Source organism: Psammomys obesus, unplaced genomic scaffold (genome assembly GCF_907164565.1).
Source record: "Psammomys obesus unplaced genomic scaffold, mPsaObe1.curated_primary_1811, whole genome shotgun sequence".
Taxonomy (NCBI): domain Eukaryota; kingdom Metazoa; phylum Chordata; class Mammalia; order Rodentia; family Muridae; genus Psammomys; species Psammomys obesus.
Genome location: NW_026596149.1, coordinates 1,076,841 through 1,091,112, shown reverse-complemented (window position 1 = coordinate 1,091,112; position 14,272 = coordinate 1,076,841). Strand labels below are relative to the sequence as shown.

At 37.3% G+C, this 14,272-nt stretch overlaps 1 protein-coding gene across 7 annotated transcripts in view; it reads right to left on the bottom strand.

The window, feature by feature from the left end:
- Nucleotides 1–14,272, bottom strand: part of Arhgap21 (Rho GTPase activating protein 21) — a 131,600-nt gene that overhangs the window by 39,533 nt on the left and 77,795 nt on the right. For all 7 annotated transcript variants that reach the window (XM_055593878.1, XM_055593874.1, XM_055593879.1 and 4 more), the window contains exons 5-7: nucleotides 7,670–7,762; nucleotides 5,668–5,746; nucleotides 2,969–3,023 (exon numbers count right to left, since the gene is read on the bottom strand). In XM_055593878.1, coding sequence (XP_055449853.1) covers nucleotides 2,969–3,023; nucleotides 5,668–5,746; nucleotides 7,670–7,762 — 227 coding nt within the window. The remainder of the gene's footprint in view (nucleotides 1–2,968; nucleotides 3,024–5,667; nucleotides 5,747–7,669; nucleotides 7,763–14,272) is intronic.

The window sequence follows — 14,272 nt, the reverse complement described above, 5'->3', positions numbered from 1 at the left end:
AGATAGATAGATAGATAGATAGATAGATAGATAGATAGATAGATAGATAGATAGATAGATAGGATTGATTTACATTCTGAGAAGAGAACCAGTAACTCTAACGTGCTCCCGGCAGGAAGTGTGCAGTGCTTTCTCTCTGTGCTTGGTTACTTGGCACAAATCTTTCAGTGAGAAATCATAATCTGATATGTCAAAGCACCCACCAGGGAACCTTTAAGTTAGCAATGGATACCAATTAAATGGCACAAAATACCCCTCAAGCAAAACAAAGCAATTATGTTCTTATATAATGGTGTCAATTTATATTCTTATATGATATTATTAAGTCAGCCTATAGGAGTAAATTTACCTGAAATTGTGTGATTACTGCCATCAATATTATTAAAAAAACATCTACCTAACTACTCTTAACATTTTTTTTAACTCAAATGGATACTTCATGTAGGTACAGACAACAGTGATGTTTTCCCAAAACAGAACACCATCAAAAAATTTAAATCTCATTGTTCGATTGTTTCCTTTTAGCCCTTCTTATACCATTCTATAATCTTTCCTGAATGTTTTTACTCTTGATCTTTAGTTTTATCTTATAGTAGCTTGTATTTTCATATTGAAACTAAACATACTGGAAACAGAACAGTGTACATATACAGTAGCTATAAAACACAAAAACTTTTAGAACAAAATGTAGTAAGGGGTGAGAAGTGAGAAAGACAATCCAGAGAATTCTTCAGCCAAGACCAGAATTGTAGAGGTCATATTAAGCAACATTCACTATCAACAATCTGGGTCTTCAGTACAGGTGCCATGACCAAGAACATCCAAGGAGACCTGCAGTCTCCTTGTTTTTAACAATCACACCAAAATTACTTAGCACACTTATTATTATTAAATAATTAAAGAAAACAACAGGGTGTGATAGCATATGTCTGTAATCCTAGCACTTGGGAAATAAAAGCAGAAGAATCAAGAGGCCAAGACCAGCCTTGGCCACACAGTGAATTCAAGGTTAGTCTATGCTACATGAGACCCCAAACCAAATTAAATACTCTGTAGAATAAAGAAAATTAAATTCTTGCTTATACCAGTTCATCTGTAGCTTACTAACTTAATGACGTAATCTCTGAAAAAGGCAGGAGTATCATGTCTGTCTGTGAAGTAAACTATCTGCGGACTCTACAACTGCTGAGTGCAGGGAAGAGGGTGGCACCTGTGATTCACTTATTTTATATACTTGTCTATATAATTGATAAATGTCACAAAGCACATCCTATTCTTATAAATCAGGACACTATCCCAGTGACTACAGCTCTTGCCTCATATGTACAAAGTTCAACATAAAAAAAAAAAAAACATTAAAAAAAATAACTGCTGTTAACTTACAAAATACAGAAGAAATTTCTGGAATTCCTGCTCTCATTTCCCTTAGATTTTTTTTTTTTTTTTTTTAAATCACTTTACAGCCTAATGCCTGTCTTCTCCCTCCTCTTGTCCTAGTCCTACCCGGTCAGTAGGACTTCTCTGCCTTAGATTTGACTGGCATTTGACAAATGCAAATTTCATTTTAAATAGAATATTATGCTGATTACGGAACACACAAGTGGCTGTTTTAAAGTAGTAATAAATGTAAAGAAAACTGTTAAATTCTAGAACAATTTTTCCATTTATATCACATAACCATGGGTAGTTGACAGATCATTCCACTCAGGTCCCAGAGATGCTGAGTTATAGGCACAGCCATGACACTAGTTGTGCAAATTAAGCCAAACACCAGCACACATGTGTATGTGGCAGCAATTTAGAGTGTGGTTGGTTTTAGATCATCCTGAGCCCAAATATTAGGAGCAATTCTCTCCTCTTTTCTATTCTATTACACAAGGTGCTTAACATACTAGCTTCCACACAGACTAGCACAGACCAGACTCCCAAGATACTGGCCGAACTAACATACTCAACTATCTGTCTTGAAAAACCCAAAATAGAATAAAACAAAAACAAAACCCGAACAAAACAAAACAAAACAAAAAACTGTTTAGGAGTTTGTTGGGCTAAATCCAAACTACATTCTCTGCCTTACTGAATTTAGCTGGAAGCAAAACATAAATCACTAAGAAAACCTTGTCACCATTTCCTGCACACTAGTGGCCTGTGTAAAATGAAGGGTTTTGCTCAATGACTTGCCAAGTCCACTGAAAGCATTATTTTCTGAATGAACTTTGTATTTTTACCATCTCTTTGCCGTAAGTAATATTTACACACTGGTGTTAAGTTGTTGGTTAAATATTCTTCTTTCTAATAACCAGGAACATGTTTAGGCTAAATTCTTACATTGGCTCCTGTACTGTTTCATTTCCTCAGATCTACTTCCTACTAAGCTGTAGAATCCATTCATCGTGATTCTAAAGAAATGAGTTGGTACTATTAACAAAACTGCTGGATTAACTTAAAACAGTAATATTTATAAGAAAATTAAGTGCTGACTTCCTTAAATCTTTTATCCACATATTCAAGAACAAATCCCAATTCCTAAGGGTATGCCGTCAGGCCTTGGGTCAAAAGATACCCTACAATGCAAGTTGGCTTAATTGTTCAGGAATTTCATCCTAAATGGGGACATTAACAGTCTACTGTGGAATTAGAGGTTGGGGAGCTGGTTTGGGTAGAAAGCTTGCCTAGCAAGCTCAGGGCCCTCCCATCAGCTCCAGGGGTTACCTGTGGAATTACAGAAAAGTCCCATGTCACTTAATTCCAAATAATACATAACAGTCTCAGTCTCTCTGTTTGTTTTTCTGACTCTCTGTCTCTCTCATAATATATTCACAAATCCAAATTCTGCTAAGTAAACCAGGATGTTATTTTGTTCTGGAATCTTTACACACACACACACACACACACACACTTCACCTTCTTTTCAAAATTATTTTAATATTCATTTCTACAAAACAATTTCTACTTGGAGAACACTCACCACTTGGAGAATGTCTTCATCCTTTGGCATAACACTGAGCTCCAGTGTGGTGTCGCTGAAATTGAGAACAACACTGTCAAGGGAGGGCAGGAGAATGAACACGAAACTAACTCACAGTGCTTTGTTCTTTAAGAGTCTGTCTTATAAAATGATTATGTTCAAAACCAAACCATAGGAAATAAGTCACCAGAACAGAGCTCAGGGACATACAAAACAGGGTAATCCCACACACATTTATGCAGTTCATAATCAAGCGAGCTGTCTTTATACTGTGCTACGAATTCAGAAATAAAAAGTGCTACTTATTAGTTTTAGAGACAAAACTCATAAGAACATCAGAGTATGATTATTATTGTCTACAAATTACAGATTGTTATCACACACCCTATCAACTTAAAATTTATTAAAACAAAATAACAAAAAACTTTTCTGGTAACTTTTTGTTTTGTTGTTTTTAAGTTCTGGGGAATAAAGTATAGCTTGCTATACCTTAGCCCCTCAATTTAACATTTCAAACAACTTTAAACTTCCTGATTTTGAAAAGTCCACCTTAGCCTCAGAGGTGAAGAATATCAGTTTATTATCGCCTCTACTAGACACCTCTACTAGAATAATTCATTTTCAGCATCATCTCAACTATTTTTTTTTTTATCCCCAAGATTTGATCTTAGAACTTCCTAGGTACAGCTTACAGCCTTTTTATGCTCGCACTGCAAACTTCTGTTAAATGTGATGGAAAAGGGTTCCTGGGTTTGCACAGGTAAGTGGGTCATTGGAAGGTAGCCAGCAGGGGACCATTTTCCAGGCCCTGGTTTGACCTCAGCACAGGAGAGAAACAGGGGAGGATGGAGAGAGGTCACAAGAAGAAACTGAATTTAATCTGTGACCTGGATTCATATTTAGATATATGAAGGATAGTGGGGCTATCTCCATCTAACTTCCCTTTAATATCCTCAAAGATTATGAAATAATCCCAACATAAAATGTAAAAAAAAAAAAAAAAAACTTTCCAATAATTCACCCCTGTCTGTTTAGGTTGGTAAATTCCAGGAGGATGGTAAACCAATGAAAGCCACAGGTACAAACACATTCACCAACACAGGAAGGCCCGTGCATTTCAGCATTTACAGTTGGTTGAAAACACACATAATATACAGAAAATGTATTGTTCTTTGCAGTGATGGCTCTCAGCTGCTCTGCCCACTGCCACACAACTTCTAAAGGAAAGTACAATCGTAAACAGCCTCTTTCTCACTCTCAAATTCTTGTGCAGCTGAGATTTAAGGCTACTGTGTTACTCTAAAAAATCTGCACCCGTATTAGAGAAATGATGTGGATTTGGGAGAAGCAGAGTAGACTGCAGACTGGTATGCAAGTGTTGTAGTGATCCTGGTCACTTGGAAAGGGACGATGCAGGGACATCTCTCCTGCCGCTTCTGCAGAGGCTTTTCTTCCATCACTTACATCACACTCAAGACTTGGCTTCTCTAGGAATTTCATTAAAATTAGAACAAAGAGAATACTCTAAGATAATTAATCATGACCATGTCATTTAATTGTAAAACGTCACATTATAAATCGGGAACATGCATTAGGACACGTGTATAAATAATTTAAACTATGGCACACACTGCTTTAGACATAGCTTGAAACCCTGATAGAAAACTTAAGGTGTTGGGGAGACAGCACATCTGGAAAAGTGCTTGCTGAGTGGATCTTCAGAACCCTAAAAAACCCCAGGTGTGAGCATGAGTTTGTAATTTAATGAGGTGGGGGTGGGGGGAGATCTCTAACCAGGCAGTCAAATCTAACTAAAAGGAAGCAAATAGTATTCCAAGAATGACTGACATCCCCCCCCACTCCCACCCCAAGGATGACCCCTGAGGATGACCCTCACGGTCTTCCTTTGACCGAGACTCACATACAGGTACATGCACACACAAAATCTGACCTTTTGGCAAACAAAGATTTCAACTGAGTTATATGATCAGGTGAATAATATTAAGAGGAACCATTGAGTAGTCCAAAAGCTTTGAGGCTGAATTTGGGAAGAATCTCTTAGAACAGAGATAAGACTAGACATCAGAGCCAGACTCACTCACATGCTTGACATAAACTGAACACTGTGACCTCTTTAACTTTGAATTATATATATAATATATATTTTTCTAAGAGCACAGGTGAAAGAAAAACTAAATTACCTTTATGGTCCTACTGATACTCATTCTACAAATAAGTATTTACTTTTAGAGCTCAAAATTCTATCACCCTGCAGATTACACGCAAATGGATCTAAAAAAAACTATCTTGCTGTTAAACAAATGAAGGAATATAAGCCATTGATTTTATTCAATAAGACTGTTTGATAAAATACATTAAAATATGCATCTCAGTAAGATTTTTTTTTAGAAAACCAAGAGTGCATTTATTTCTATATTTAAACAAATTACATACCTATCACTTCAAATCAAAGTGGAAAACTCATATTTTAAATTGATAATATGTGCTCTCAAACCCCAAAGAATTTTATAAATTTGCAAGCCCACAATCAGTGGGTTAACTTCTGGTAATACCAGATGCATTCTCCATCGTATGTGGGAATTCTGTGTTACCCCACTCCTTATAGGAGCACAGCACTACAGGAAACCTGCTTGCTCTCCAGGGTTTCTGCCAAATTCATCAGATTTCAAGACCCTTACCTGTTCTGAATGAGTGCAATTACTTGGGAATAGGTCTTTCCTATGACACTTTCTCCATTGACTTTTATAATTCGGTCACCTTCAAAGAAAAACAACAGGGGAGAGACAAAACAACACATCAGAAATTCTTGAAAGAAGCTGAGTAAGCGTGAAGGACCTCCCAAGACTATCCCCCGACTTCTTTACTGTTCTGGTGGTGCTGGGATAAACCACTTGCTGCCTGAGCTCCACCCCTAGACTCAATAAGCCCTTATTTTCAAAATAGACCTGCATCTCTTCAAAGTACCTGTTAAAAAAATAAATCTACCTTTGATACATCCACCTACTCATGAAGGACAGCAATGTTCTAAAGTAAGAATAATAGATTCCAATGAACTTCAGCTGCTCCCATCCTCATCTGTCAGCTGGAAAGACCCACAGGACTACCAGCGACTCCTCCACCTGCCTTGTCATTCTGCTAGAAATAACGGCCCACCAGGTCTCAAACGCCAGCTCACATTTCATCATCTCACTTTTATCCAGATAGTTTTTTACAGTCATCTTCCAATCTGGTTATTTTATTAGTATACTATAAAACTTATATATGGATGTATGTTCTTTTACTTTATATATATTAATTCACTCTTTATTTTAACAAAGGAAATGCTAGATTATTCATAAAAACTGAAAGGCAAAAAGGACAAAAGGCAGAGGAATGGAAAATAGAAATAAAGTACTTCCCCTATGCTTATCACACCATCTCCAACTTCTTTTCTCAAAATTGTGTCACTTGGAATATGATAGGTGATATGTTCTAACAGAATTTCTTATCTATAGATACTAACATATATTTTGCATATATCAATAATATTAAAATAAGGGTTACGGAGGAAAAGGGATTGAAGGAGTCAGAGAGGTCAAGGACACCACAAGAAAACCTACAGAACAAACTAATGTGGGCACACTGACTGAACCACCAAACAGAGAGCACACATGGGATGGACCTAGGCTTTCACAGCTACACAGCTTGGTCTTCAGGTGGGACTCCTAAAAGCAGGAGCAGACGCTGTAGCCTCTAACTCGGTTGTCTGCCTTGGACCCCTTTTTCCTAAGTGGGTTTCAAAAGGAGCTGATTCTCGCCTAGTCCTACTGCAACTTGATATTCCAAGGCACGTTGATATCCATAGGAAGCCTCCCTTTGTCTGAGTGAGAGAGGGAAGAGGGGGATTTACATTTGGGAGGAGGGAGGTATGAGAGGGACTGGGAGAAGCTGCAATTGGGATGTAAATTAATTAATGAATGAAAAAATAAAGGTTACTTTAAGTATGATGAAAAAATAATTACAATGCATCTTGGTAAATCTTAGTAGTGGTACTCACCACTTATTTGTAGCTGAAAATACACTTTTTTCAAACAGCACTAAAAAAAGTTTTCTGTCATTCCTATTTTAAATTGTTTTATGCATAAAAATGAGAAAAATATTCTAAAGTATTTTCTAATCTTTGATCTTGAGTTAATTATATTAAAGTCACAAATCAAATTAACAGGATTTAGTAGCAAACAGCTATTAAATTTACTTCAATAGACTATGCCCACTTATACCTAGAAATGATGGGACTTGCAAGTACATGGGAAACCTCAGCCTTTCTGTGTGTTGCCTGCCTAATCGGGCACTTACAGACTTGGAGAGCCAAGAATACCTCAATTATATGAAAGAAATACCTTCATTGGTTTGTTATTCTGCAATCCTTTCATCAAAATTCAACTGTAAAGGGTAGATTTTTTTTAAGACTGTGCAAGTCTGTGTGTTGTCTAGGTGTCCATACTTTACCAAGTTACATTACGTCTGTTCAGCTATATTCATTGAGTTTCCAGAAAGATGTAACTCATCTCAGAGATAGTTATAATAGATGTGAAGAAAGAGAAACACATAGAATGATAGAAAAGGCAAAGAATACAGAAAACAAAAATGTGTAGGAAACAAAGCAAAATGAATTTACAAGACGCTGAAGATGACTAGCACCTGTGCATAATCCAGCCTCAGCAGCAGGCCCTCCCTCCTTCACTTGTTTAACAAATATGGTATCCATTGGCTCCAATCGGTTTCTTTGCTTTCCTAGGAAAGAAAAAGAGCCCAAGACATGGTTTTTACTTTACAGTAGTTTATTAAAACCCCAAAACATAAAATATTTAATTAAAATGAGAGCACAGAGTTTCCATAAAATATTAAACATATCCTGAATCTAGATGCTAATAGGAGACTCTGGGATTTTCATTACCTAAGCATTTACTTGCTTCTTCCATAACACAGTGACAAGCACATTGACTGTTTCCATTTACTGAGCATATTCTGTATGTTAATGACTACATTATATGCCATGCATACCTTACAGCTCCTAATTTGCACAGCTAATAAATATAATGGCCACTAGAATATAAAGAGGGGTCTTGAAAGGATTAAAGATCTTCCAAGGTCCAGAGCTAACAAGAGCCAAAGCTTATTATCCAGCAAGGCCAGACTACTACTTTCTAATAACTGTGCTAAACATCAAGGACACGTCTTTCTTCTAAAAGCTGATGGGAAGAAGACATAAATAAATGACAAGATAGTATAAAACTCCATTAAAGACAAACATGAAATGCTGTGGTGACGATGAGATCACAATCAACCTGAATACAGTCAGTATTTCAAAAGCTGTGGTCCACATATTCACCTGTATGGAAACCCATAGTGCTTATGAAAAATCAATATTCTAGTGTCCAAACAGAAATCTATTTTGTTAACCAGTCCCAGGTGATCCAAATACTCACTAGGACATGAGAATAACAGGTTCCATGAAACAGATGTCAAGGAAAGATTCAAAGACAGACTGGGCCAGCTGAGTAAAAAACACCATAAAAGGCACTGTGGGATGCAAACAAAACAGCAAAAACAGTTCTGAAGGTCAGACCTGTGGCATCATAGCTGCAACACCTGGGGCTGTGTTAGAAATTCGGATCTGGGGGCTGGGAAGACGGCTCAGCATGGTTAAGATCACTGGCTGCTTTCCAGAGGACCCAGGTTCAATTCCCAGCACCCAAATGGCAGCTCACTACAGTCTGTAACTCCAACTCCAAACGATCTGACAACTTCACACACATAGACAGACATGCAGGGAAAACATCATTGCACATAAATTTAAAAAGGAGGAGGAAGAGAAGAAATGCAGGTCTGTGAACTGGCTTCAGACTGAGGTTAATGCCCAAACTTGAGAATCATTAAAGTAGAAGACACAGACATTTAAAGAAGAATGTAACTTAGTAACAAGGCACATACATGCATAAGTAATCTAATGCTATTAATTAAATAGCAACACTGGGAGAAGAATGGGAGAAGACTCACATATGAGAATCTGCCATTATTGCTACATGAAACTGAATACTATCCTGTGTGCACAAAAAAGCTCAAAAGATGTTTTTCAATAACAAACCATCAATCAGTTGCTCCTGTTTATATTGTAAGCTGAAAAGCAACAGATCACTCAACCACCCAAGCCATGGTAGTACAAAAGCAACTGTTTATATTTCAGAAATTGATAGGCATGGGTTCAATTTCCTTTCTCACTGGAAAATTTCTGTTTTTATTTGCGTTCACAGAAAGTATCACTACAAAAAAAGAAAAGTATCATTTTTCTGATATCCATAGCACTTAGAACAATGGTCAGCAGAGAGCTGACATCTAATAAGCAATTGTTGAGCTGATGAATAAACGTATTGCTTAGTTTAATTCTCACAAGCTTTGGAGATAGGCAATATGATCCAAAGACTGTCGTATGACTGAGCAAGAATGAGAAAGTAAGCAATTGGCAGAGGCAGAGTAGAGATTTGTGGCCAGCTTTGAATTCAAACATCTCATTCTCAGTAACTGACATTAATCCATTTGTCAAGCTTTACTGATACAAGCCCACTTACAAGTACGGTCATGAGCCACATAACAATATTTTGACAGTGACAAACCATATACCCTGGTGGCTATACCATACAGCATTAGGTATGTAAAGGTCATGCCATCTAGCCACATTTTTAGCTTAGTTTTTGTTGTTGTTTATTTGCTTGTTTTTCCTTTGTAGTGCTGGGATGGAACCTAGGATTACACTTTAGGTGAGAGCTTTGCCAATGAGTTATAGCCCCATCTAGATCTGAGTAAATATACACTACAGTAACTCAGTGACGAAAATCACCTAGAGATATCTTTTCATGATGTACTGCCATTTTATGTGATGCACAGCTGTAATTTATAAGAAAAAAAAGTATATTTCAATTTAAGTTATTAAAAATACAAACACTGAATTCTAACCAAGAAGGTAATTGGGCTAGATCCCCTTATGACCAACCAGATATTTACAACAGCTGACATTACAAGAAAAATACTTACCTCTTTGGCTAAAGATCTGAGGATTTAATGTTTTGTTTTATCAAGACACTGCTTTCACTGGAAGGTTTACAGAATACAAAACATTTTTTTTGTATTGACGACCTCTCATCCGTCTCATTTAAAAATAAAAATAAAATAAAAAAAAAAAAAAACAGAGGCTGAAGAGATGCCTCAGGAATTAAGAGCACTGGTTGCTCTTCCAGAGGACCCAGGTTCAATTCCCAGCACGTACTTGGTGGCTTATCACCATCTTTAACTCAGTACCAGAGGATTCAACACCTCCTTCCAGTTTCCTTGGGCACCAGGCACACATGTGGCACACACACATACATGCAGGCAAATACCCATACACACAAAATAAAGTAATAAAACACTAAATGATAAAAGCACTTGCTGCAAATATGTATTAAATGCAAATGACTCCTGATAGATCCTTCAAAATAATAAAGTTAGTGGAGTACCAATGTGCTGACACCTAAAAGTTCTGGCAGAAAATTCACTTATGTAGAGGGATGATATCCAAAATAATCTGGTCCTAAGGTCTTCAAAGGAAATACTGCTTTTGCAATGGCTTCTCTCGTAGTCAGTTAATTCACTACTGACAAGTCTGTCATCATGTGATGCCTGAAGACATGGAGGTGGGGTGGATCTAAAGAGAGCTCAGCCCCTGAGAGTGATACCTTGGGTTTTTTATTCGTCTTAATGGGCTTTCTCCTAATTCTGCTCAGGTCTCATCTAATTCCTCTTTTAAAAAGAAAACTGCTCTTCAAGTATCCCTTAACTGTAAGTAAGTCTCAGGAGGAATTTTATTTTCTTCAATTTCTACAATCTGACTTTATATTGAGTTAAACATTTAGCTCATTAATTTCAACAGCACACACACAAACACACATGAAAGAGAGGGGGAGAGACAGACAGACAGACAGAGATAGAGTTTGAAACTCTTTCTGAGTTTGAACTCAAATATATCAAATTTAAATGTGTATGAAGCCAGGCATGGTGGTGCATACCTATAATTTAAACTTCTGGAGGTGGAGACAGTAGGATCTTGAGTTTGAGGCCAGCCTCGCTAGAGTAAAGCCTTGTCTCAGAGGAATGAATGAACGAATGAATGAATGTTAAAGAGATTGCCCAGTGGGTAAAGCAACTTTTTGCTGTGATGAGGGCCTCATGTGTGTGTTTGTGTGTGTGTATGCATGCATGCATGTATGTATGTACGTTGGGGAGACGGCTCAGTGGGAAGAGTACTTTTTGCTGTGATGAGGGCCTGAGTTTGGATCTCTACCACCCATGTAAAAAGGCAAGCATGACAGTACACTTATAACCAACCGTAGCAGGAAGATCTCAGGGGGCTCACGGCTGGCCAGCCTAACTGCAACCCTGAGCTCCAGGCTCAGTGTGGTATCCAACTTAAAAGACTAAGGTGGAAAGAGACAGAGGATGCCACCCCAAGTTATCTGCACGTCTGCCTGAGTAAGAGTGCCCACATCCACACATGTACACACATGTACATACCACACATATACCAAATAAACAGAAATAAGAGATAAGTAAAGAAAATTTGTATCACTCAATCTCACAGGTCATTAGTTCTTGTAGGTCAGTTTCTAGAAACAAAACAAAAAACCCAATCCTAAATTTTGATAATCCAAGGGGAAGAATTATTTCTCTGCTTCCACACAACTGTCTTGGGGATTCTTGGAAAGTCACTTTCACTTCTCTACCTATACTTCACTATTCTTGACTTTTTGAAAACACACAAAACATGTTTTAAAGGTCTAGTATCTTATTCAGGTGTCTTTCCACTGACCTTCTCAAAATACTTATTTTTAGTGTATCTAAAACTTTAGCTTTGAAAAAAAAAAAAAAGAGCAAATGAATGAAGCTTACATGGCTGCAAAAGGCTAACTAAAATGACCATGCTTGAATAAAGCACATGAAAAGCACATGGGAACTGACTCAAACCTCAGGAGTACACTTGAAATTAGAGCAAGCAAAACTCTACAGTTATGCAATCAGTTGCAGCTTATGTAAAAAGAATTAGTAATATACAGGTAGAAGCTGCCATCCAATACTGCCTGTCCAGGATTTTGATTCTGTGTCCAGCTTAATGGAGTATTTAAGAAAAATCTTAGGCCCTACAGCCAGAACATATAGTTTGAAACCCTATCTTTACCATTTACTTTCCAAATGAGCTGCTAACGTTTATAATATTTGATACAATTTAACTAATATTTATTGACATGAAAATTAAATTTAACTGAATACTCCTTATTTTACCTGGCAGTTAGATCTCCAAGTAACCCACAACACTGCTGTGGGTTAACATAAAGACTTTTAATATACATGACCATTCTCATTTTATTGTAAGCCAGGTTTACAGACAGAGTTTTCACAAAGATCAAGATGAGCCACATTAAAAGACATCAAATTTGTATCCTTACAGGAAATCAGAAAACACCGGCTAAGAAAATATCCATTAAACTCAACTGTCATATCAGAAGGATGCTGAAGAGCACAGCCCAAAGAAAACAGAAATAAAAAAAAAGAAAAAAGTGTAAAGAAAGGTACAGGCACAAAATGTTCCAATGTTGCTGTTGGGACCTAGATTCCCATCTCCAAAGAGACTGGTAGCTTAAATTATGACATCTTCAGAGTCAAGAAGGATGATTTAAATCTGTAACAAACTTCTTTGAAGAATGCTAAAGTTGAAATCACCTACAGCATTTAGATTACCTGAAAAATTTAAGTATAAAGTACACAAAGCCAAAAGATTACAAAGAAACAACCTTTGACCTACACCAGTTAGGTAAAGGACTTTGAAGAGCCACAGAATAACATGCCACTACAGCTAGGGAATCCTACAGTTCCAGAACAAAGTAAATGCACCAATGGACAGACTGAAAAATATGTTCTCTCTCTCTTTCTCTCTCTCTCTCTCTCTCACACATATGTTCACAATGTCTCAGAAACATAGCAATCCAAAGAAAATAAATGGGATTATATCAAACTAAATAATTCTTCATGAAAATAGGAAATGATCATCACAGTCGAGGTATTCCACAGAACAGGAGAAAATTAAACATCTGAAAAAAGTTGATAATCAAAATATTAACTACAAAAACTCAATAGGAAAAAGAAAACCAACCCAATTAAAAATGGGCAACAGATGTAAATAGACACTTAGCATACAGTGGTCAACACAGTGGGGAAAAAAGTTCCATATTACTAAACAGCAGAGAAAAGTAAATCAAAACCACAGTAGCTAGAACTTCATCCCAGGCACAGTGGCTACCAGAAAAATGACAAAGTAACAAGTGCTTCTGGAAAGGACCCAAAGAAAGAAAAGCCCTGAACACTGCTGGTAGCAATAAAGTGATATAGCTATCTCAGGGTTTCTATGGCTGTGATAAAACACCATGGCCAAAAGCAACTTGGGAGGAAAGGGGTTTATTTCAGCTTATAGTTCTCATCGCTATCAGCTCATACTCTTATCACTAAGGAAAGTCGGGGCAGGAACTCAAGACAAGAACCTGGATCCAGAAACTGGAGCAGAGGCCAGGGAGGAGTGCTACTGTGTCTTCCTCAGGTGCTTTCTTATGCAACTCAGGATCACCTGCCAGAGCTGTCACCATCCACAGTGAGTTGGGATCTCCCACATCAATCATTAATCAAGAAAATATCAGGTAGAATTGATATTATGAAGCAATTTTTCTCAATTAACAGTCCCACTTCCAACAGCATATAATTGATCTGAATCGGACCTAAGATATGGCTAAAAGCAAGTATAATGTTGGAAATTCTGATTGAGAGGAAACCATGTAGGCTTGGGGGTTTAGGATGGAATAATCATTGCCTAGCATTGTGTTCTAGGTTAAGTAAATAAAATCCTAGTCTCTGTGTGGTGATTTGGATATACAGCTGGTTTAGGAATAACCACTGTTTAACTAAAACATAAATCGATATTAAACTTTAACCTTCAACACACACTGTTTAAATGAAACTATCCATCTGGGCTAATAATGCTCTTCTTAAGAGCCACTGACTATTTAACAAAAGCACTAACACCAGGCATGAAAAGCCAGCTCTCTTTTGAGTTGGTCAAGGTTGTCCAAGAGAGTCCTAAAATAGTATGGGCTATTGCTGTTGCCCCTACTTGCCTCCAGGAGGCAGAAAGTAAGTCCTCATTGCTAAGACATTATGTACTTCAGA